The sequence below is a fragment of the Furipterus horrens genome, unplaced genomic scaffold, assembly GCF_987537825.1.
Source record: "Furipterus horrens unplaced genomic scaffold, mFurHor1.1.pri manual_scaffold_3, whole genome shotgun sequence".
In the NCBI taxonomy this organism is placed as follows: domain Eukaryota; kingdom Metazoa; phylum Chordata; class Mammalia; order Chiroptera; family Furipteridae; genus Furipterus; species Furipterus horrens.
Window position 1 is genome coordinate 100369700 of NW_028327173.1, and position 25049 is coordinate 100394748.

Below are 25049 nucleotides of genomic sequence, written 5' to 3' on the forward strand. Positions count from 1 at the left end.
TTCATTTGTATAATTCAGATTGCCTTTCTTTATTGGATCAAATGCTCAGATGATTTTTTAGTTCATCTGTTTATTCTTCTTTACATGTAGCTCCAGTTATTTCTATTTTGTAACTGGTGGGAAAGCATTTAAAATTCTAAAATGGATACAAACCATTACATATCTATACATACAGTTACATATTTTTTAACTCTAGAAAAGGAGAAAAATAATATTTAATGACTCATTTTATAAAAGTTATGTAGATACCAAATGTTAAAATTGATGGCTTCTTCCCTCTAGAACTTATTTTTACTTTATGCTTTCTTCTACATTTTAAAATTCATTATATACTTTTTGTAATGGTGATTTGTTCAGTGCCTAAGAACAACTTATATAAAAAAGTGTCACATAATAACTTTTTAAAATACATTTTTATTGAATTTATTGGGGTGACATTAGTTAATAAATTTATATAGTTTTCAAGTGCAGAATTCTATGATACATCATTTGTATTTTGTATTGTGTATTCACCACCCAAAGTCTAGTCCCTTCTGTCACCACTTATCACCCCTTTACACTCTTCCACCTGTTCCACTCCCATTTTCTCCTGGTAATCACCATACTGATGTCTGTATCTATGAACTTTTTTCTTTTGCTTAATCCTTTTCCTCTTTCACCTTGCCCCCAACCATACCCCCACCACAGCTGTCACTCTCTTAACAATAAATTATCCTCATTAATAAAGGTGAAGGAATTAAAAAGTACAAATGGGTAGTTACAGAAAGTGATGGGGATGTAAAGTACAACATATGGAATAAAGTAAATAATATTGTAGTAACTGTATGGTGCCAGGTGGGTACTTGAAATATTGTGGGGATCACTTTGAAAAGTAAGTGATTGTCTAAACACTGCTTCACACCTGAAAATCATACAAAATAATGTTAAACATAAACTATAATTGAAAATAAAGTTAAAATAAATACATAAGTAAACAAACAAACTAGAGTGGGTTTTGTTTTTTCAATTTTGCTCCTACCAAGATGTGCATTGTCTACCATTAACCTTAACTGGTGCTATGAAGCTATCTCATCTTACATATGGCTCAATTTCCACTATTAACTTAGATCATAAGCAAAGGCATTACTTCTTTAATCATGAATGAGAACTTTATAAGCTTCAGATAAAGATAAAATGTATTGTTTTTCCTGTTATTTCTTCTTAATGACCTTGTTGGTATATTGCTTTAAAGTTACCCAATAATTATGTCTTCCATGCTCCAGGTATTCTCCTCAATGCATGTGGTAATTGCAGACTCACTCAAAGAAGCCCAAAGCTCCTCTACAAACATGGATTCTATTTTTTTATTGCATTGCACATAAAGAGTTCACCATACAATTTTTGTGTGTGTTTGCTTTACCTATGATCAGAATAATACATGCCACTGCTAAAAGAAAAAATGCATATTCAACATGTGTTACAGTTAAGAACACAAATTAAGGGGTCCATCATCATATCAAGGAAATCAGCTGGTTAATTCATTGCACCATTCATTGGTGTAATGGTGAGTTATTCTCATAGTTTCAGAGTGGCAATTAAACTTCACTCACCAGTGCACTAGCAAACAAGTTCTGGATCAAGGTGACAAAATTTCCTCAGCTCCTTCATTTCTACTTCCTTTTTCATAATAAACATACTCTGTTTGGCCCTCTGTTCCTTGGGTGGGGCTTTAACTGATTTTTAAACACTTTGTAAAATTGTCTAGGATCAAACTAAATGAGGATGAGAATAGCAAGGAGAAAGAGAGCTGCTGCTCTCCTAGGTACTCCTAGCTTGGCTTATATTTATACACTTGCACTTTTATATAGATTTTTGTCCTCATGAATGTTATTTTTTAAATATATTTTTATATGCTGCACACCATCCTTCCAGCAATAGCCTGCTCTAGATCCCTGTTTGAGAAAGCAGTATTTTATTTAGATGGGTGATTATAAATTATCTTCAGTACCAGACCCTTCTGGGCTGGAGTCCATGTTAAGGAAGGCCTCTTTATTGGTGAAAGTTGAGCTGAGAGTTATGCTCTGTCGGGGCTTCACAGGTGCAAGTTCATCTAATTTAATATTTTCATTTTTGACCAGAATTGTCTTATCCATGTTTTCTTCACTGTGCCTTGCGACAACAGCATCAAACACATCTAACTTTGGTGGCAAGGTTCCACTTTCAAATAGGTATTTGGCTAGATAAGAAATGCCAATGTTGGATAAGAATGAGGAAACCATGGCAAGAGTTTTAAATGGGAACCTCTGATTGTATATGCCATTCTTATCAGAGTAATAACCAGGGTAAAAGATCAAGGGCTGCAGGTAGAGATATGGCTCCCCACCAGTTATTCTTAGGAAAAGGCCAGAAACATAACCTGCCACAGCTCCATATGTATTGGTCCCTTTGACGAAGAGCACACTAAGCAGCTGCGGAAAGATGATGATGTAAACGAGGTCCGAGCTGAGGTACCAGAGCCCGTACACGGTCTTTGTTAGCAATGCCATAGCTGTTGCAGATGCTCCAAACACAAACACAGTGATTCGCATAACCCAAACGACTTCCTTGTCTGATGCCTGCAAGAAATTGCCACAGTGTCAGCTTTTTGCACAATGTATTGGCTCATTCAGGTGAAGCATGAAATGCATTTCTGTGCTTTAAAGCTAGTCAAAAGAATTCCCTGTTCAAAAGAACCTATGCAACGCAATGTTCATAGCAGCGTTCTTTACAATAGCCAAGTGCTGGCAATAGCCTACGTGGCCTTCAGTAAATGAGTAAATTGAAAAACTCTGGTACATTTACACAACGGGAAACTACACAGCAGAAAGAAAAAACTCCTACCCTTCGTGACAGCATGGGTGGAAGTGGAGAGTATTATGCTAATTGAAATAAGCCAGGTGATGAAAGACAAATACCATATGATTTCACCTATAAGTGGAACCTTATGAACAAAACAAATGAGCAAAATAGAACTACTGACATGGAAATAAGGTACAGACTGACAGCAGCAACCAGTGGGATGGGAGAAGGGGAATAAAAGAGGAAGCAAGGGGAATGGTCTCATCAAGGAACAAGTATAAAGAACCCATGGACAGGAACAACACGGTGAAGACAGACTACGAGAGTCAGGGGTGGGCAGAACAGGGGAGAGCAATGGGGAGAAAATTGAAACAACTATAATTGAACAACAATAAAATTTTTAAAATGAGGAAAACAAAAGAATTCCCTGGTTTCAAATGGCTCATCTATGGGCAAAACCAACCTAAACCATAGCATATGAAGCAAGCATTCTAGGTGGCCTTCCTGGAGGACCTTTGGGAAGGGTTTCTGAGTACCATATGCATAGACCATCTGCACCTTTTCTTGACAGTGCAGGGCAGAGGTGAGATGAGCTAACATGTTTTTATAGAAGAATAATAATGCAAGGGGGGTGTTGTATACTTTACATATAAAGAAATAGTTTTTATGTGGCAAAGGAAGCAAGAATAAAACATGCCACCTCTCTCCATAGGAGTCCTGTCAAATTTCAAACTAACCATCTTAAAAAACAAATGGAGCCATTTTGTTAATTATGACCTGGGAAATTTAGAGAAAGACAAAGTTTTATTCAAGGTAGAAGGTGGAGAGGGGTCTTAAGCTTTCAGTAGCCCACAACAGCATGCTATTCTGCAGTCACTTAACAGAATAGGAAAATCAAATTGGGAGGCTGTTTGCAGACAAAGGTGGACTTGAGGGTCAAGTGAAGAGTAGGACAGATGTGAACAAATACCCATGAAATAATTTACCATGTTCTGCTTCCACTAGAGTTCTCAAGTTTCTTATCATATTTAATGAAACTCAAAGTTTTTCTAAGATATTTTAGGTTTCATTATTCTTTCATTAGAGAGGTGAGAGTTTAAATTATAGTAATATGATTATACCTTTTGGAAAATAGTTACATTCCTTTTTTTCTTCTGTATTAACATGAATGATAGCATACGTTAAAAACATTCGTACAGATCATAAGTAAAATTCATCATTATTTAATGTCTGCTTAATCAAAGTAGGGTCAAATTTAATATATAATATTAATAAGTATATAATACTACATATACAATAAATACACTGACAAAGACAACAACAATAATAATGTAACATTTGAAAAAATGCTCTTACATTTTGTCTGAATGAAAGCTGGTAGATGTTGCGAGCAAACATTGAACTTGCTGATAAGATAGAAGAATCTGCTGATGACATGACAGCAGCAGAAACTGCACCAAGACCAAAGAAAGAAATGTATACAGGGCAGAGATACTGCAGAACAATTGGTAAAATCATGTCTGCTTCTTCATTACTTTTAGGATCTGGAAACCCATATGCTGTCTGGTTCCAGTCTGTTGAATAGAAACAAAAAACATAGCAACCACCAAAGAGTCATATGTTCTTTATCAGTCTGGAGTCATCCTATTTACTAGGCAGTTTTTGAAATAAATTCAGAATGTATGAATTAGCCTTATTAGCTAAGAAATCTAATTACTCTAACTAGGTATGTTAGTCTAATTAGGGGAGAAGTCCATGACTGGTCAGGTGAAATTATCTTATAGGTCCTGGCCTCTAATGGGTTTTGGTTACACTTGATCTTATTTACAGCACCTGCAGAGAATATGGTGGTGAGCTATCTAGCTAGCTAGCTACCTATCATCTATCCTCTATCTATTATCTATCTACCTAAATCTTCTGCAATGGTGCCAATCCATTGCACAGAATCATAGAAAAATATTAAGCTGAATCATAGATTTTTTCTTCAACCATTTGAAGATGTGAGCAGACACTCAATGTTTCATTCCTTAGTCCTCAGTTACAAATGCATAAATGGATGAAGACAATATTGGATCTATTGTCACTCATACCCTTTCTGTATATAAAGTTGGTTTTGGAGCTTTCACAGCACTACTTCATCCCTATTAAATTCCTTTTTGCATCAACTTTCACTTACAGGAAATAGGAACTATGACAGATAAAGGAAAGACTTTTTTGAGTACAATGTGCAAGTATGAGGTTGAAATTTTAAGAATATTTTTGGACTCTATGGTACAAGGACTTGAAACATAAGTTTATCTTTGGATAGCTTCTTTAATATTTAATTATACAGTAGTCCCCCATCTGTGTTTTTGCTTTCCATGGTTTCAGTTACTTGTGGTCAACTGCAGTCTGAAAATAGAAAATTCCCAAAATAAACAATTTATAAATTTTAAATTGCACCACATTTTGAGTAGTGTGATGCAGTCTGATATTGTCCTGCCCTATCTGATCAGGGATATATCCATGCTGTATATGCTCCCCACCCATTAATCACTTAGTGGCTGTCATGGCATCACGGTGCTTGTGTTTAAGTAACCTGTATGCAATGTCACAATGCCTACACCATTCATCTCACTTCATCTCATTATTCTAGGCTTTGTGTCATCAGCCATCATCACAAGAAAAAGAATAAGTACTGTAAAATAAGATATTTTGAGAGAGATATAAAACACATTCACATAACTTTTATTACAGTATATTTTTATGATTGTTCTATTTTATTATTAGTTATTGTTATTAATATATTACTATGCCTAATGTATGTTAAACTTTATCATAGGTATATAAGAATAGAATAAAACATAGTATATACAACAGATCCTCAAATAATGTTGTTTTGTTATATTGTTGTTAAGATACCATAGGAGCCTAATTCTTGTTATCAATTAGCCTATGGTAAAATAGATTTCATTACATGGTGATTTGCTTGAAGTTGCAGAGCCTGTATAAGGTTTGGTACTATCTTCAATTTCAGACATTCATTGAGGGTCTTGAGATGTATCAACAGTGGATAAAGGGGCGACTATTGTACTAGCACATGCTAAAAAATACAATAGATTCTTTATATGTAAGTTAGTATAGTTCCTTTTTCAATTTATTGAACTTTTGTAATATCATGATTAAGGAACAAATAGGAGTCTTTTCCCTTGGATATTACCATCCCGCCCTCCCCCCATTCTCCATTACAATTGTTCAAACAATGATTTGATGAAGCCAATTATATAGCATTAACTGAGATGCTATGACACCAAAAATAACAACCACCAAAATGTGTACTTAATCCAATAAAAAGATAACTTTTACATGTTTTTCAGTCTATTGTCCTACAACACATACACACACACACACACACTAATGCCCAGATCTGTCTTCTGATTGTGACATAAATGCTATCTTTCATTTAAAGCCATGTGATCACCATTGTCAGACATCTTTTTAAGTGTTATTTATGCCATGGATGAACAATTGGGCTAGAGAGTGTACAATACAAACCATAACTGCTCTCTTCAAAATTAAATAATCCAATAAGTTATTAATTGAAAGTCAAAATGGTCATGTAAGTTTTATCCTGGGTAATCTTTACAAAAGACAACAGAGTGAAAGGTCATCTTCTTTAATCTGTTTTAATTAGCAAAACCTAGAGGACTTCTTTAAATTTGGGTTAATGTGACATATTTGCATGAAATACTCAAAAGTTGTATAACATGACAACATAAGGTTCAGGCGTAGTCAATATGTTCAATCAAGGATGAGAATTTTAAAATGTTCTAGATAGAGGCTAACTTGTAGATGTTGCCAGGTATTTTTTAATGTTCTTTGTACCAATTTTGAGTAAGTTATTCTCTAAGTGACTTAGTGCCTTAGTTTATCTTTACACACTTTTGATTGATTTTTCCAAAAAGGAAATCTTAACTAACAAACTATTGGAAAGGAAAAGCAGGAAACTCAAGTTTAAAGTGGTCATGATAATAGCAGGTAAACTTCTTTTTAGCTGGTGACTCTCGACTTTGGCTGCACTTTGACTCATCAAAGGGACTTGAAAAAAACACTGGTCACTGGATCTATCTTAGATTATAAAAATAAAATCCTTATGGGCTAAGAGAGAAATAGCTATTTTTTTATGGAGTCTCTCTTCTCCCTGCATGATGTTAACGTGTGCACCTTTGTTGAGAACCACTGCTGACAGGATTACAAATACACTGTTGATACATATAACAACACTCAGGGAGAAGATTCTTATAAATATTTTATTGGTGGGGTGAGCAGTGGAAAAATGTTTGGAGACCACAAATGTAAAATGCAATTTGTTGAACACTATAGCAAAGGTATATTAGGGGACCCCCCAAAAATATGGAATTGTATTCTGGAGGGCGGGTCCCTTGTAGTACAGTCTTACCCACTAGGTGAGTGTTCTAGGAACCCATCTATATCAGTGTACCAGCTAGCGTTGTTGTAAGAGGCTACATTCAGCTTCAGTAAAATTTTTTGAAGACTCTCTCAGTTCATTTGCCCATGATTTATGAGCACAGCTGCCCACATTGCACTGCGTGTTCAACAGTTTCTAACCAAAAACTGCATGATGCCCTGTGTTCCACACTCCCTATTCACTCTGTCTCACCCTGAGTGACTTTTGCTTTGGTTTCCCTGGATGAAAAAATTCCTCAATGGGAAATGTTTTGCTGATGTGGAAGAGTTGAAACAGAAAACTGCAGAAACACTAAAAGGCATCAAAATTGATGAGTTCAGAAACTGTTTCGAGCAATGAAAAAAAAAATCTCAATAGGTGCATTGCATCAAAAGGAGAGTATTTTGAAGGTGACTAAAGCTTAACCATGTAAGAATAAACACACAATTTTAAAATAAATAAATTCCAGTTTGGGGGGGAAGAAAGAGGGAGAGGGAGAGGAGTTGTGGTCATTGTTAATTTTGGTAAAATCTGAGTGGGCTGATTGGTGAAGCTGCAAGAGAGTTACCTGTTGATGCTCCAATGGCCCCAATGAGTATGGCTGGTAGAGCCATCACCAGGCATCCAAAAGCTGCCAGGAAGGACAGCACCTGAGCATAGGTGGCTGAGGATGAGGAGAGGACCCTCTGAAAGTAGGCTTGCCATGGGATTCCACCCAGCATCTGCATGAGAACCACAGGGACTCACAATAAATTGGAAGCAAATAACATGTATTATGTTTTTTTAACTTTTTTTTTACAATCACCTTCAGAATAAGTGTATGTACATCTTTGATGTGAAGAAAATGGTCTTATGTGCCACACATCTCAATTGCTTTCTATTTTTTAAGTATATTTTATTATGTTGTTACAGTAGTCCCAATTTTTGTCCCTTTGCTCCCCTCCACTCAGTACCCAGCTTCCCTTTACCAATACCCCCCTTAGTTCAAGTCCATGGGTCATGAATATAAGTTCTTTGGCTTCATTCTTTTCTATATTATTCTTAACTTCCCCCTGTCCTTTGTACCAGCCAATTACGCTTCTTAATCCCTGCACCATTTCCCCATTGCTCCCCCTTCTCCCTCCCAGGTGATAACGCTCCAAATGATCCCTATACCTATGGTTCTGTTCCTATTCTGGTTTGCTTAGTTGGATTTTGTTTTTATTTTTTAGATTCCATTGTTGATAGCTGTGAGTTCAACTGCTTTCATTGTGTTATTGTCATATTTATAATTGTGCAGAATTCCCTTAAGTTCTTTTCCTTCATAATTGCATGATGGTCCTTTCCTAAATTTACCTACTTTAAGCTGCATTATAATTACCCAGAAGCCTATTAGTTCTTATGTAGAGGTCTGTCCCAATCATCACAGAATTGTCTCAAAAAATTAAGATTCTGAAAATATGGAGTTTTTAAATCTGAATCAATATAACCCAATGAATATTTCTGGACTCCAATATGTGCCAGGCAAGGTAATGGTTGTCAGAGCACAAAGATGAATAAGAACTTGTTCTTGCTCTGGGTTCTCTGTTCCCTGGGAGAATCAATGCATCACAGTGTTTTCCAAAGGGGCACATGTAGAGTTCTCAAAACAACACAGTAAGGCTCCTCAGAATTTTTATTTATATTCATTTTACCTCATATTTGAATGGTATATATGGTTGTTTTATGAAATTATTTACATAGTATATTAGAAAGTATATATAAACAAGTTATAATTACCTGTACCTACATTGGGAGTGTACTTAAAATTCATATTGAGGCTATCCAGTGAAATAATTTTGGAGAAATAAAACTACTGTATTGCATAATGTGTTGCATGCTATAAAAAGGTATGTATGGGAACAAAAGTGAAAAGCAATGAATAATTTAGAGGTACCAGGAGGGGTGGAAACATGTGAGGAAGGACACTGCTTTATAATCAGGAAAACCTACAGAAATGATATTTGAAAAAGTCCTTAAGCACTGAGAGGGTGTCATTAGATGGAGATGAAGAGAGAAGAGAGTACCTGCAGAGAATCCAATAGAAAAAGATAGAAAAAGAACAACAAAGCAGTTATGAGAACAATATGTATTTTGTATAACTAGAAGTCAGGGTGTATGGGAATGGCAAGAGAGGATTCTGGGAAAATACCTTCCCCTTCATTACTGCCACATTCCTGTGACTGGCTTAGAGCTGGTGTTTCATAAATATATACTATATTAATGTGTGAACAGATGAATGAGCTTCCCATATCACAATGTATTAAAATTGATTCTTTAATTGATTGTCTTTCTCCCTGGGCTCTAAATTCTGGGATAGCTATCTTGTTTATCATTGTCACATCTGTGCCAGTCAGAATGCCTATCGCATATTGATTCCAGAATAATTCTCTTCTTATAAAAACCATACATGTTCAAAAGTAAAAAGAAAGTTAAACAAGAAATTCTAAAATTTGTTATCCCATGCCTCAGGTCTATATTCTTTCCAAGCTTTTCCTTTTGTTTTGCAACTTTTAAATCAGTATATCACTAATCTCTTCCCTGTAAATGAATATTGTTCAATAATATCAATGACTATATGAATCAATATACAATAATTTATGCACTAATATTTATGGACATTTAGGTCACAAGTAGGATAAACTCTGACTTAACCTGACAAACAGAAATTCTGATGGCAAGGTGCAAAATGGGCTTGGAGGAGTGAGAGATATGTTTGCTGACTTCAGGGAGACCACTGATGGGCTATCACAATAGGCCAGGTGAGGAGAGCTTTCAGCCTAATCTCTTGCTAATGCAGGGACAGTGGGCATATTAAGAATGGGATTGAGTGATACCTTGAAGGTATCATGCACAAGACTGGACAAGTCATTTATATGACAATTGGGAGATCAGAGAGACAACTAGAAGATCAAAGATCATTGGTGAAATATTCCCAGGCTTACTTCTATAGTTATTCATTTATTCAATCAACATCTATTATTTCATTTCAACTTATTCTACAATTTAAAAAATTAACATGACTTAGTCATATAACTTTATGACATGGAACAACTTTAGCGATCATTGGATATTATGTTTTATCTTAAAAATTTAGTAAATCTGAGGAACATGTGGTGTAGATAAAAGGACTTTTGGATTTTGATTCTTCTCTATTTCAATCTCTAGCTCAGATAATTGTGTGATTATTAACAAATTACCTAATTTATTCTAAGTCCAACATCACCTCCATATGTCATAAATATATCTGTCATGCAGGTACAATTACATATACAAATAATGTTTGATCCCTTTCTCCATTAAACTCAAAATTGTAAATCACTCAAGAATAATTTCAGCTGATACATTTTTTAAAATCCTTGGGAAAAAAAGACTCCTTACCACCACAGGAAATTCTTTAGTGAGATAGATATCATTTCAGTGCTAAAATTTAGCAAAGTGCCACAAACACCAAGTACAATAATCACAACATATTGTGAACACTCTAAAGAAGAAAAACAAACAATTTTTCCTTGATTTTGATATGAAAATTAAGTGTTTTAATTAATTAGTTTATTTATTCATTTATCTCTTATCCTCACCTGAAGAGTTATTTTTTTTTCCCATTGTTTTTAGAGAGAGAAGAAGAGAGAGAGAGAAATGTCGGTGTGAGAGAGACGCATGGATTGGTTGCCTCCCGAACATGCCCAGACTAGAGATTCTACTTGCCTGGTCAGGAGATTGAATCCATAACCTAGGCACATGCCTTGGTCAGAAATTGAACTCACAATCTTTCAGTTACAGGAAGAAGCTTCAACCAACTAAGCTACCCAGGCCAGGGCAGTGTTTTATTTTATAAATATCTCTACAATTAGCAAAATCACAAAATGTGGCAGGTTCTTTAGGTTTTTCACTCTTCCATCAACCTGCAATCTGCTTTTATTTCTCCTGTGCCCACATCCCACTGCCAGCACCTCTGCCCTGAGGTTCTTCTCATTCCCAAGCCACCTCTGACTGCTCAGGGCTTATTTCCTAAGGATGCATTTTCCAATTTATCTCATATATTTATGGCCTAGGGCACCACTAATTTACTTGCTATGTAGAGACTGAGTTAATTATTTCAGAAGAATTTGGCTCTTAAAGTCTAATTCAAAGTACAAAAGGAAACAGATGGCTTAGCTCTCAGGTTGTGAAAGGTATTTGGGGATAGGACATGGTATATGAAGGAACATGTCCTTCATTTACAGCATAGAGGAAATGTGTATACACCACAAATAATCCCATGGATGATATCCCTTTAAGGCCTTACTTGCTCTCTCCACTTTGACACATCATCTACCACAGTCTGTAAATTGCTCCATCCTTCCAAAAGAAAGTAGTAAATTCAGAACTGGACATGAGCCAGTAGGTAAAATTTACACATAAACATTAAAATCTTGAAAATGCATTTGATTTTGGGAAAAATTAAATTGCATTTCTCAGGTAAGACACCACTTACCAATAACAGAAAACTGTCAAGCCAGGTGTAGACTTCAAATGATTCAATGGTCCCCAGCCAAGGAGCCTGGTATTTGGTGTGCATAGCAGTGAACCCAATGTTGGTAACTGCAGGGTGTGACAATGCGAAAGGGACGCTGATCCACTGTAATCAAAGAGTGACATCAGAGTGTTAGGCAATGATTTCTAACTGTTTAATATATGCAAGATTTAGCCACTTAGTTTTTTTTTTCCTCATAAACCATACAGCTCAGTTGTTCCTCTTATTCAGAAAGAGAAGAACCTGGAATCATGATCATGGGATCTCTCCCATTACTAATTGCACTCACTTTCCTCCAAAACACCATAGGCTCATTAAACTTCTTACTAAATGAAATTTGAGCCAAACCTATATCAGACTCATGAACTAACAACATATTATGGTTATCTTGCATAATAGCATTTTTAGTAAAAATACCCCTATATGGTCTACACCTCTGATTACCAAAAGCCCATGTAGAAGCTCCAATTGCCAGCTCCATAGTCCTAGCTGCTGTCCTACTAAAACTATGAATCACAATCTTATTAGAACCACTAACAGTTTCCATATCCTATCCGTTCATAACACTCTCCCTATGAAGAATAATTATAACTAGTTCTATTTGCATACAGCAAACTGATCTAAAATCTCTTATCACCTACTCATCAGTAAGCCATATAGCACTTGTTATTGTGGCCATTCTTATCCAAACCCCATGAAGCTACATAGGAGCAACAACACTAATAATCGCCCACGGCTTAACATCCTCAATACTTTTCTGCCTAGCAAATACAAACTACGAGCGAATCCATAGTCAAACTATAATCCTAGCCCACGGATTACAAACAATTCTACCCTTAATAGCCACCTGATGACTATTAGCAAGCATAACCAACCTAGCTCTCCCTTCCAACATCAACCTTATCGGAGAGCTATTTGTAATCATATCAACATTCTCATGATCAAATATATCCATAATCTTAATGGGATTTAACATCATTATCACAGCATTATACTCCCTCTATATGTTAATTATAACCCAACTCGGTAAACACACCCACCACATCAACAATATTAAGCCCTCTTATACATGAGAAAACACCCTAATAGCAATACACATATTACCATGTCTCCTATTAATTATAAACCCTAAAACTATCATAGGCATAACTTACTGTAAATATAGTTTAACAAAAACATTAAATTGTGAATCTGAAGATAGAAATTAACCCTTCTTATTTACCAAAAAAGTATGCAAGAACTGCTAACTCATGCCTCCATATTTAAAAATGTGGCTCTTTCATGCTTTTAAAGGATAACAGCTATCCGTTGGCCTTAGGAGCCAAAAACATTGGTGCAACTCCAAGTAAAAGTAATAAATACATCATACACTTTAATATTTACATCACTAATAGTTCTATTATTCCTATTATAATAACGCTCATAAACAACTGAAACTACCCCAACTACCCCCACCATGTAAAAACTATAATCTCCTATTCTTTCTTCATTAGCTTAATTCCTACCACCTTATTTATCTATTCCAACCAAGAAATAATAATCTCTAAATGAAGTTGAATTACCATACAAACAATATAATTGTCCATGAGTTTTAAATTTGACTACTTCTCAATATTATTTATACCAGTAGCATTATTTGTCACATGGCCTATTATAGAGTTCTCTATATGATATGTGCACAGCAATCCAAACATCAAACGATTCTTTAAATACCTATTAACATTCTTAATTACAATGCTAATTCTAGTAACAGCCAACAATTTATTTCAATTGTTCATTGGCTGAGAGGGAGTAGGAATCATATCCTTCCTATTAATCAGCTGATGATATGGCCGAACAGATGCAAGCACAGCGGCACTACAAGCTATTCTCTACAACCGCATTGGAGATGTTGTCTTCATTCTATCAATAGCATGATTTGTAACTAACCTAAATACATGAGAAATTCAACATATCTTCATCCTACAACCAAATAATACCAACATCCCTCTAGCTGGCCTACTCCTAGCAGCCACAGGCAAATCAGCCCAATTTGGACTACACCCATGACTACCATCTGCTATAGAAGGCCCAACACCCATCTCTGCCCTACTCCACTCCAGCACAATAGTCATTGCTGGTATTTTCCTACTTATTCAATTCCACCCCCTAATAGAAAATAACCCCTTAATTCAAACAATAGCACTATGTCTAGGAGCTATAACAACCCTATTCACAGCTATATGTGCACTTACCCAAAACGACATCAAAAAGATCATTACATTCTCTACCTCAAGCCAGCTAGGTTTGATAATAGTAACTATCGGCATCAACCAACCACATTTAGCATTCCTTCACATCTGCACCCATGCATTCTTCAAAGCTGTGCTATTCATATGCTCTGGATCAATCAGTCAGAGTCTCAACGACAAACAAGATATCCGAAAAATAGGGAGCCTATTTAAAACCCTACCTATCACAACCACAGCCCTCATTTTTGGAAGTCTAGCCTTAATGGGCATACCCTTCCTAACAGACTTCTATTCAAAAAATTTAATTATCGAAGCCACCAACACGTCGTATACCAACGCCTGAGCCCTATTAATAACTCTAATCGATACCTCCCTAACTACCGTAAACAGCACCCGAATTATCTTCTTCATATTACTAAAACAACCACGCTTCCCTACCATATCACCAATAAATGAAAACAATCCCTTATTACTCAACCCTATTAAATGTCTCATAACAGGCACCATTTTTGCCGGTTTCCTAGGCTCTAATAGCATCACTCCCACAAACATTCCTCAACTAACAATACCCACCTACCTAATACTCACAGCCTTTTTTTGTAACACTACTAGGATTCACTATCGCCCTAGAACTAAATCTCATAACCTCAAACCTAAAAACCAAAACCGCCACAAGCCTGTTTAAACTCTCTAACCTCTCATCATGAAATACTGACTTAGAAAAAGTTAAAGCAATTGCCCTGGCTGGCGTCGTGCAGTTGGTTGGAGCATCATCCTGAATACCAAAGGTTGCAGTCAGGGCACATTCCTAGATTGCCGGTTCAATCCTTGGTCTGGGAGCCTACAAGAGGTAATCAATATTTCTCTTTTGCATTGTTGTCTCTCTCTCTCTCTCTCTCTCTCTCTCTCTCTCTCTCTCTCTCTCTCTCTCTCTCTCTCTCTCTTGCCCACCCCTCCTCTCTGTAAAAAGCAATGAAAAAATGTCCTCAGGTGAGTATTTTTAAAAAAGGTTAAAGTAACATATTATCTACTTCTATGTTAAATTATTCCAATGATATTAACTATAGGAGCAATCACTAGAAACCTTTGGGGAGAAAACATTAAATCTGAGAACATATATGTTAATATAAACTTTTTATGTTTTCATTAAATTGGAAAGAGATATCCATTCATTAAAGTGAAAAGGAAAGCTTTGACTGAGAAACTGGTGGATGAAACAAAGCTCCAAGGGTGAGTGCAGTGCCTAATTGGTAGAATAAAAAAGATGAGAAGGGACAGATAGTCTAGGTGGAGCAAGGCCAAGAGTAGAATATATGGGTGGTGTGTGTGTATGTACTTGTGCACATATGCGTGTGCACATGTGTTGGATTATAAGGTTTGCTTGCATGGAGGTGATTCAGTGAAGTGGGAGATATAAATATAGATAAGTGGACAGAGCCTTGAATTGCAAGCTAAAAGACATGTATTTTGTTTTGTTGGCAACTGTAAGTTAGAGAAATTTCCTCTGGTTTAAAAAAATATTTTAGCAGAATTTCTTTTCCATTTTATTATCATAGATGTGAAGAGTGAGTTTAGAAAAAGGGAGGAGTCAGGAAGAGCAATCAGGTGACACTCAAATAACACAGATAAAGTCCTGGAGCTGAGTAATGATATTGGAAATTAAAAGATATTAGCACAAAAAAAAAATCTCTGAAGACAGATTCAACAGTCTTTAGTTACAGCCAAAGAAAGAAGTAAGAAGAAAGAAAAATTAACATGTGCTCCTCACGTTTACAGTTGTAGGATGATTTTAAAATTTATAGAATTAGAGAATTTGAAAAGAGATGGTTTATGCTCTAAGCTGATTTAATTATATATGAGGGGGACCCAAAAAAACTGTAATTTATTTATAAAAAGATGTATATTTATTTCTACATGTTTAAACTTCAGTCACCTTTGAAGTACTCTCTATTTGGTGCACTACACCTGCGGAGGTATTTTTCTTCCACTGCTCAAAACAGTTTTTGAACTCATTGATTTTGATGCCTTTTAGTACCGTTGCATTTTTGTTTTCTTGTTTGTTTCACCTCTTCTACATCAGCAAAACATTTTCTTTTGAGGATTCTTTGCATTCGGGGAAGGGAAATACAGTTGCTTGAGGTAAGATCAGGTGAATAAGGAAGATGGAGCATTGGAGTCATGCTATTTTTTGTCAAAAACTTCTGAACACTCAGCACAGTGTGGGAAGATGCACTCATAAATCACCCATCATGAAATGGGCAAATACATTAAAAGAGTCTTTGAAAAAAATTCACTGAAGCCAAACACAACCTCTCACAACAATGCCATTTGGTACACTGACACAGATGGGTTCCTAGAACACTTACGTAGAGGAGGGAGGCCTGTACTATAAGAGGCTTGCCCTCCACAAGATCATTCCTATTTTGGGGTGGGGAGCATCTCCCCTTATATGTAGGTATGTATAATGATTTGAAGTTTAGAGAACAAACTGTATTTGGCCTTTTATTCCATCAATTTAATAGGACCTTAAGTAGTAACAAACAGAACTTGATTCCTTATCAATTTAATTACATTTTGCAGTAGAAAACCTCTGTAATGTGTATTCTTACATAATTTTCCCTGTCACATTTATACTAGCAAATATAATCTATGCACCTATGTGTTTTAAGTTCTGGTTTCATACAAAGCAATAAATCAAAAGTAATAGATTCATCCCTTGTAGGTGTGTTTCTTAGAATACTAAATTCATTCTGTATGAGAACTGTCATTGTCAAAGTAACTTACCTCTGACATTCTGTAAGATATTTATTTCTGGAAGTTTATGATAATGCTAGAAAAATTAAGAATTTCAGCACTGTCTACTTTCTTTTGGATATTTATGAATGAAAAGTAGACATCCTTGAACAAGTTAAATATTTTTAGATTTAACTAAAATATGAGTGAGTACAATTCTGTTAAATATAAATAAAATGACTGAACTTAATTCTAACTGTAATTAGTTCTTTTAAATTTTCCTCCTGTATATTAGAGAGGCTAGAAAGCAAAGAACAAAACAAACAAAAATGAGTACAAAATTCGTTCTTCATTTTTCCTTTTTAAATGTCTAGTGTAAACATTAAAAGAGTCCAAAGCTTTTCATGATAAGAAAACAAACAAACAAACAAGGAGAAGCAATGGTGCTTTCATCACCTGAGTTACAATGTGCAGTCTGAGCTCACTCTGTCCATGGCCCTTGCACAGAGACCATGTACATGTACAAACCCCTCACAGCTCCCAGCATAAAGTGCACATTCTATTTTCTTTATACTTTCTTAGGTGTTGTGTTAAGTGCTGGATATTATTTTATGTATAATTATAATTGTCACATTTTAAGATGTTAATCTGCAAAGCTTAAATATTAACTAACATGCAATCATAACACACAAAAGTGCTTTTAGTGTAATACTAGGAATTTCATGTCTCCTAATTATACAGTACTTTCTTTTTATTTATTTATTTTTTAATTTCTACTTTATTTTTTAATTGTTAATTATATTTTTCTTATCCAGCTGGCATCAATTTTCTTTTTTTTTTAATGTGTTTTATTGATTATAATGTTACATTTGTCCCGATTTCCCTTCCCTCTTCTCCCCTCCACCCGGTGGCCCCCCTCCCTCCAGTTGTCCCCCCCTTTTAGACCATGTCCATTAGTTGTGCATATAGTTCTTCTCAACCTCTGTCTATTCCATTCCCTCCTACCATGATCCTTAAATCCTATATCATCTCCCTCCCTGCTGACCTCCCCCCAATATGTTCCCCATACCTATAGTTCTTTTTCCACTCTCGTTGCCTGTTTAGTTTGCCTTTGTTTCAATTCCCTAGCTTCTGTTGTTATTTCTTGTGATGCAGTTTTCATTTTAGTGTTCATAGTTTTGATCCTCCTTTTTCTAAACCAGTCCCTTTAACATCTCATATAACAGTGGTTTGGATCTAATGAACTCTTTCAGTTTTATTTTGTCCTGGAAACACTTTCTCTACCCTTCTATTCTGAATGACAATTTCGCTGGATAGAGTATTCGTGGTTGTAGGTTTTGGATTTTCATTACTTTGAATATTTCTTGCCAGTCCCTTCTTGCCTGCAGGGTCTCCCTTGAGAAGTCAGCTGATAGTCTAATTGGGATCCCTTTGTACATGATTCTTTTCTTCTCTCTTGCTGCTTTTAAGATTCTCTCTTTATCTTTAACTTTTGACATTTTGATTATAATGTGTCTTGGAGTGGTTCTCCCTGGGTCCAGTTGTTTTGGAATTCTCTGTGCTTCCTGGACCTGTAAGTCTATTTCCTTCCCCAAGTTTGGGAAGTTCTGCTTTATTATATTTTCACTTAATTTTTCAATTTCTAGTTCATCTTCTTCGCCCTCTCTTGCAAACCAATGATTCTTATATTGGGCCTTTTATAGTTGTCCCAGGTGTTTCTGATCCTCTCATGATTTTCCTTGCTTCCCATTTTTTCTCTCTGTACTGGTTGACTGTTTGTTCCTTCTTTGTGTTCTGGTTTGTTGATTTGAACTCTGGATTTTATTTCCTCACCATCTGTCTCGTATGTGGTTTTGTTCCTTTCAGTATGAGTGTTTTTCAATTCTTTCTCATCTTTTTCAGATCTTTTGTTAATTCTGTAAGCCACCTGATAACAATGGCCCTGAACTGAGCCTCTGACAGGTTTCTTATTTGTTCATCTGTCAGGTTCTTCATCTGTTGCCTGGTGAGCTGCGCCACCGGGATTTCTATAGTTGTCTGCCTCATTTTGACAGATGCGTTTTGTTTTCTTGGGCCGGCTATAGGGGGCAGTGCCTGTGTACTCGTCACAACCCAGCGACCGGCGCTGATCCGCAACCTTTCTCGCAGGTGCTTTGTCGTCACTGCCCAGCGACCAGTGGCGATCCGCAACCTATTTCGCAGCCCTGTGGCGGTTTGTGTGGGGGCGGGGGTCCAAGATGGATTCACACAGTTATTCCGCTAGGAGACCGGGATCCGTCCTCCCACCCCCCTGGGCCTCACTGTTCGAGGCGATGTGGTGGCTGCTTCTCCCGGAGTTGGGGTCGCGAGCCGCCAGGGTTCGACTGCATCCGGGATTGTTCTCTCTGCCGCTGGGATTGTTCTCCCTGCCGCTGTCCCTGGTGCGACCGCAAACAGCACCACCCACTTTCGCTCTTCCTACCTGCCCAAAGGACGCTGCTGGTTTATAACTTCATACGTTGGGCTTCCGTGTAGCTTTATTTTCTGGAATTTCTAGTTATCTTTTGTTTTGAAGTAGTTGTATTCCTCTCTAGTTGTAGAGGGAGGCCGAGCATGTCCGTCTAAGCCTCCATCTTGGCTGGAAGAGTACTTTCTTTTTAATAAAACACAAATATATTACCTAATTTAACCTAGGAAGTATATGCAGTATATAATAAATTTATTTAGTGCCTTACATAATTAAGCCTTTTCTTTGTTTTTAGACCCCAAATATTAAATTAATGTTGAATTAATATTGAAACAGTATTTCTATGCGGAGAATTCCTATGCCTTATGAGCAATCTTATAGATTAACTGACACTAATATAAGGAAAGAATAAGGGAATAATACAATGTTAGCATCAAAGTTTAAATTTGAACATAGAAGAAAGGGTGTTACCTTCAAACCTCAAGGAAGATCATATATAAGCTTCCATCAAATGTAGACTTGAAGAAAAAAAAGACTTAGACTTTTCTAATAATTAAACCAAGGGAACACTTTTCTGGAAAAGTCTATCAAAACAACTATAATTTTCATTTAATGAATTCATTAAGAAGTTTACTATTTCATGGTATACAACTTAAATAAGGGAAGAAGGGAGGGAGGGAGGAAGTTGGAAGGATGGAAGGAAGGGAAAATAGGAAGAAAAAAGGGAGAAAGAGAGGGAGGGAGGGAGGAAGGGAGGAAGGAACAGAGGGAGAGAAGGAAGGAGGGAAAGTCTGTGAATGGCCCCACTTACCAGGCCTATGAAAATACAAAAGAGCTGAACAACATCTGTGTAGGCCACGGAGTAGAGACCGCCCACCAGGGTGTACAGAGTGGCGATGAGTGCAGAGACAATGACAGAGGCATGCACATCAATGTCAATGATCACACTGATGGTGGCTCCTAGAAGAATGCAAACAAGAGAATGCTATGATCAATGTACTCAAATGGATCCACCTTTTATGCAAAGACATATTGAAAGTTAAGTGACAGCATATATTTGTCCCAGTGTCATATGAAATATGACAGCTAAAGTTATTTTCATATTGAAAATTTTAAATTTCAGTAAATTGAATATACATATACATGCATATATTTGAAAATTATTTATAATTTAAAAATGTGTGCTTTGCTAACTTATTTATGTGAGGGCACGCAAAATGTATTATATGATTTCAGAATTCTATGAAATACATGAAATTTAATTCTACTCTAAGAAGTTATATTAATTCTACCAACTATGGTAAGCTCCAACTTAAAATTAAATATATGCAATATATTTACTCATATCTATGAGAAAATAACTTTATGATAAGCATGATAACCCATTTTCACACTTTACAATTAATATTCATAATCTATTTTGCATTAACTCTGACCCTTGCTGGCTTTTATTAGATGACAGATGGTATAAAATACCAAGGTTTGAGACAATTTTGTATGAGAAAAAAATAAAATTGATAAATTGCATCTATAACATTTCTCTCTCTTAACTTTGTTGAAGTTTATTTTATTGTTTTTATTTATTTTACTTTATTTTATTTTATTGCTGGAGCATTCCTGTTCTGCTCCTAGGACATCGATGTTGAAGAGCACTAGATTTCAACATCATGGTTTTAAGTAGTTTTCACCATCAAAATTTTAAACTTGAATTCAAAATCAAATTTATGTTTTTCTTACTTTATGACTTTGTTTACCATTTGTTTGTGTCTGCATTTCTGATAAGGATATGATGGTATGGACAGCTGGACCACTGTGGTCCTTGGGCTGCCATATCTGAAGTCACTGATTGCCTTTACAAACCTTTTCCCCATTGTTCTCAAAAGCTGTCAAATTTATATTTCATATTATTAAATGAAGTGATGAAAGCAATACTATCACACATACAAGTCTGTGAATTTTTAGTTGCAATTTTATATTCTATTATCCCTCTTCAGTTGCAGGCTAATAGTGTACACAACCCACCAGAGATGAAAATTCATCATTTCAAAGAGAAATATAAGATATTTTGATCTAAGATAATACAAAATATTTTTCAAACAAATTTTTCTTAATGCTTTGGCTTGGTAACAAAATTAAATTTCTTTCTTGAGTGAAAACCGACTAACAAAAGGAAAATCATGGTAAGGAATTGAAGGATGATGATGAATTGAATTGTTTATAAGGGCCTATGGATAACTGATTGTTGTACAGATGTTTAACAAATTATTTTTTCTAAAATTATTTACTTCATGTTGAAATTTTAGTTGGCCATTTTCTTTTGGTCTAGTTCTTTAATAACATTTTAAAGTTATCTAGTTCATGAATTATAGTGTAATTATTACCTAACCTCTTTTCAATGATGTCTGTATATTATAGAAATAAGAACACTTGACTAGAATCCTAAAGATTTGGGATCTAGTAAATGCTGCCATTTGGTTTTAACTCAGTGGTTGTAAAGAAGTCACCCACTTTTTTATCATTATTAAGTTTGGGGTGATTATTTCTCTAAAATATTTTCTAAATAATTTCATCTTTTGTAGTGAGTACAGTCAAAATTATACTTCCAGATTTGCTGTCAAATATTAGTTTGCTCAAATATAAAATACATATAATGTAAATGGTTATAAAAATTCACTGAGTTTGAGCTGTCAGAAATGTAAATACTATACATTTCTTTAAAAAGTTATATGGTGCCCATTTATACCAAGAAAATAGTTTAAGATTCTCCTAAGTTTCAGTGCTGAACTTTGTACACTCACAGTAAGGTGGTACTCAATCTTATAGCTGTCTGTTCTTAAGTATTCCAAGTTGTTTCTAATAAACATTAACTTTGTATTATATCCAGCTATTTTTTTAATGCATGTGTTCATTTAAAAGTGGATGTACATTATCTTTATCAGAGCATGTATTTCAACAAATAGCAGTATGTTTTCATATATATTGTTGATGTGTATATATGTGTAGAGAAAGACAAAAACATTAACATATTTTACATGTATAATGACATACACAGAAGCAGACACATACATAAGTAGGTACACACATATATGACATAACCAACTGCAGCAAAGTTTAGTGTTTATTATGTTTTAAATTTCCAAAATACTTTAAAAATGTTAGCTTATTAATTCTATTCTCTCTGAAGGGTTCTGTTATATAAATTGATCTTTATTTAGTGAGAATAAATAGTTTTTATTCTGTCAAATATTTTACTATGTCAGCAGGCAGCTTATCTTAAAACCAAAATTTTTTGGTGTTGAAAACAATAATAAATAAAATACAATTGTTTATTATCTAATGAGAGCCAGGTATCAAAGGAGGTGCATTTTCACACATTTTTTTTTTAGAACATAAGTGCAGTGGTAGTTGTGGAATGTGGCAAGTGCTGCATTTTTCACTGAGTTATTACAGTATTTTATAACTATCAAATTATCTTCTTTACTACATCATCATTCTTTTATTTTACAATTGGAGTCCAAAAAAATAAGATAAAGTTATATAAGACTTTGAGAGAGAAAGTAATGAAAGGTAGTATAAACTAATATCTGATACAATAGAGAGCAGATCTAATGATAATACTGAAACCAGAAGACAAATTTGTAATCTAGAACATATAATGTAGGAAGAAATTCATCATATCTTACTTTTGTTTTTACCACTGGAAGTCCAGCTGCAGCCTTAACCCTTTATGTCTATTGGTAATAAGAGATGAAGAGAAACAAAATGAATGCCTAGATGTCAAAAATTGACTTAGCTGATTGAGAAAAGTCATGGAACTTCCAACTCTATCAATCTTCTAGGATGACTTAGATTTATCCTTGATAAAAAGAGAGGTCATTGACCCTGAATATTTTTCATGATCCCACTAAAACCTCTTGTTTTCTAAATCTTATAAGTGAGCAGAGAACCCAAGGGCCAATAACAGGTTGTCCTTAGGATTAATTGATCTTGGTAATAAGTTAGATGCTAAAGAGTCTAAGTTCATTTTCTAGATCATGTCTATGACCCAATACTTTGTGATGCAATGCAAATACATCAAGAAAGAATGTAACTTTTTTTTCTTTGTCTCTTTTGGGGAAAGTACAGTCACAGATGGTTTATTCATTCATTTGTGGTGAGATTACAATTAGTAACAAAACAGAAGTCCTGCCTTCAAGAAATTTATAATACTTTCTGTGATATTGGAAATTGGGCATGAAATTGACACATAATTGCACAAAATCATAAGTCCATTGAAAACTAAATTTCTTGTTCCCATAGGAAAGGCATCAGCATGTTCAAGATGACTATTCTGAGAAAGGGACATCTATGAGATCTGGAGGACACTTCTTGGTTAGCTAGGCAGATGTGAGAAAGTGTAAAGATTAGTCCAAGGAAAAGGGCTTGGAAAGTGTGAGAGGCAAGAGAGAAGGACTACAGTTATGAAAAAAGGAAGGAGGAGAGAAGAATGATGAGGAATGAATCAGAGGCTAAGTCATGAGAAGCCTTTGAGCCTGGTTAAAAAGTTTGGTTTTAAGCAGAAAAGGGACATAATCAGATTTGCATTTTAGAAGGATAAATCTGGCTACCAAGTGGAGACCACAGGAGGGAGCCAGAACTGTAAGCAGGGAGATGATTACACAAATCCAGGAGAAAGGGGATAGAGAGGTCTGACCTGTGACTGAAAGAAGTAAAATTGTGTAGCTGATGTTCAGTCAACCAGAGATTTGTGTAGAGCAACACTTTATTAGTTCTTACCTAAGGCTGAGAAGATGGCTGCTGCCCAGAACATTTCCCCCATTAGTGCAGGAATAAAGAGAAGGCCACCCATGCGTTTTCCATAGATCTGCTGAAATGGGTCTAACATAGTCACATATCCCTTGGAACGCATAGGCTTTGCAAAAAAAAGACCACCTAAAAGGAATTAAATAAGTGTTTATGAGAAAATAAATTCATAATGTAATATTCTTTACTATGCTATAATTTCTCAAGGGAAATAAAATTTCAAGGACACTTATATGTGTTGAGGGACTAGTCTGAAATAGTATCATGTGAATATAGAACCAAGAAGTATTTAGCAACCAAAGGCAAATTTCTTAACACATTTATCATTGTATGCATCCAAAGACAATTGAATGGTATGTATATCTGAAGTATGTAGATTGAAAAACATGGACCAGCACAACACTCACTAAAATACTTTGATGCATCACCCAACACAGCAAGTATTCAGATAGTTTGAATAAGCACAGGATTTAATAAAAGTATTTTTAAGTGCAAAAATAAGTTAAGAATGCTTTATTATATAATATCATTGACCTTTTATTAGTTTGATTTACAAAAAGAAATTCAGGTATACTTCAAGTTGATTAATTTTAATGATATATCCACACTACTTTTTAAAGAGAAAATATTATGCTTTAAAAATTACTGTTCTGATGGCCATAATATCAAGGGATTTAAAAAACATATTCCATAATTAAGAGATCAAATATCCTAAGCATGTGTTACCAATTGCTAGTAACATTTTTCCACAATAGTTATTTACAATGTTTGCTCATTACTTCACTTCTTATTTGTATTCCTCTTCTTTGTGCTTTACTGAGTGAGTCACTGAGGTTTGAACTTCCACTTACCTAAAATCAGACTGAGAGAATATCCAATTGGTGCCTGAGCCCAAGCTAGACCATAATCTGGTACATACACTGCTTCAGCTGTCCCGTTGATGTAACCTCCTCCAACCCAGGTAGCTGAAATAAAATGAAAAGTGAGGGAAAGACACACTCATACTTGTAGTTCCCTAGACCTGCTCAGTCTAACACA

At 35.3% G+C, this 25049-nt stretch overlaps 1 protein-coding gene across 1 annotated transcript in view; it reads right to left on the reverse strand.

Moving 5' to 3' along the window:
- Positions 1–1321: 1321 nt before the first annotated feature.
- SLC5A7 (solute carrier family 5 member 7) overlaps positions 1322–25049 on the reverse strand; it is a 29131-nt gene continuing 5403 nt past the window's right edge. The window contains exons 2-8 of the mRNA XM_090271777.1: positions 24863–24976; positions 23985–24140; positions 20020–20168; positions 11760–11903; positions 7833–7986; positions 4174–4391; positions 1322–2594 (exon numbers count right to left, since the gene is read on the reverse strand). Of these exons, the coding sequence (XP_090127903.1) occupies positions 1968–2594; positions 4174–4391; positions 7833–7986; positions 11760–11903; positions 20020–20168; positions 23985–24140; positions 24863–24976 (1562 nt within the window). The 3' untranslated portion in view covers positions 1322–1967. The remainder of the gene's footprint in view (positions 2595–4173; positions 4392–7832; positions 7987–11759; positions 11904–20019; positions 20169–23984; positions 24141–24862; positions 24977–25049) is intronic.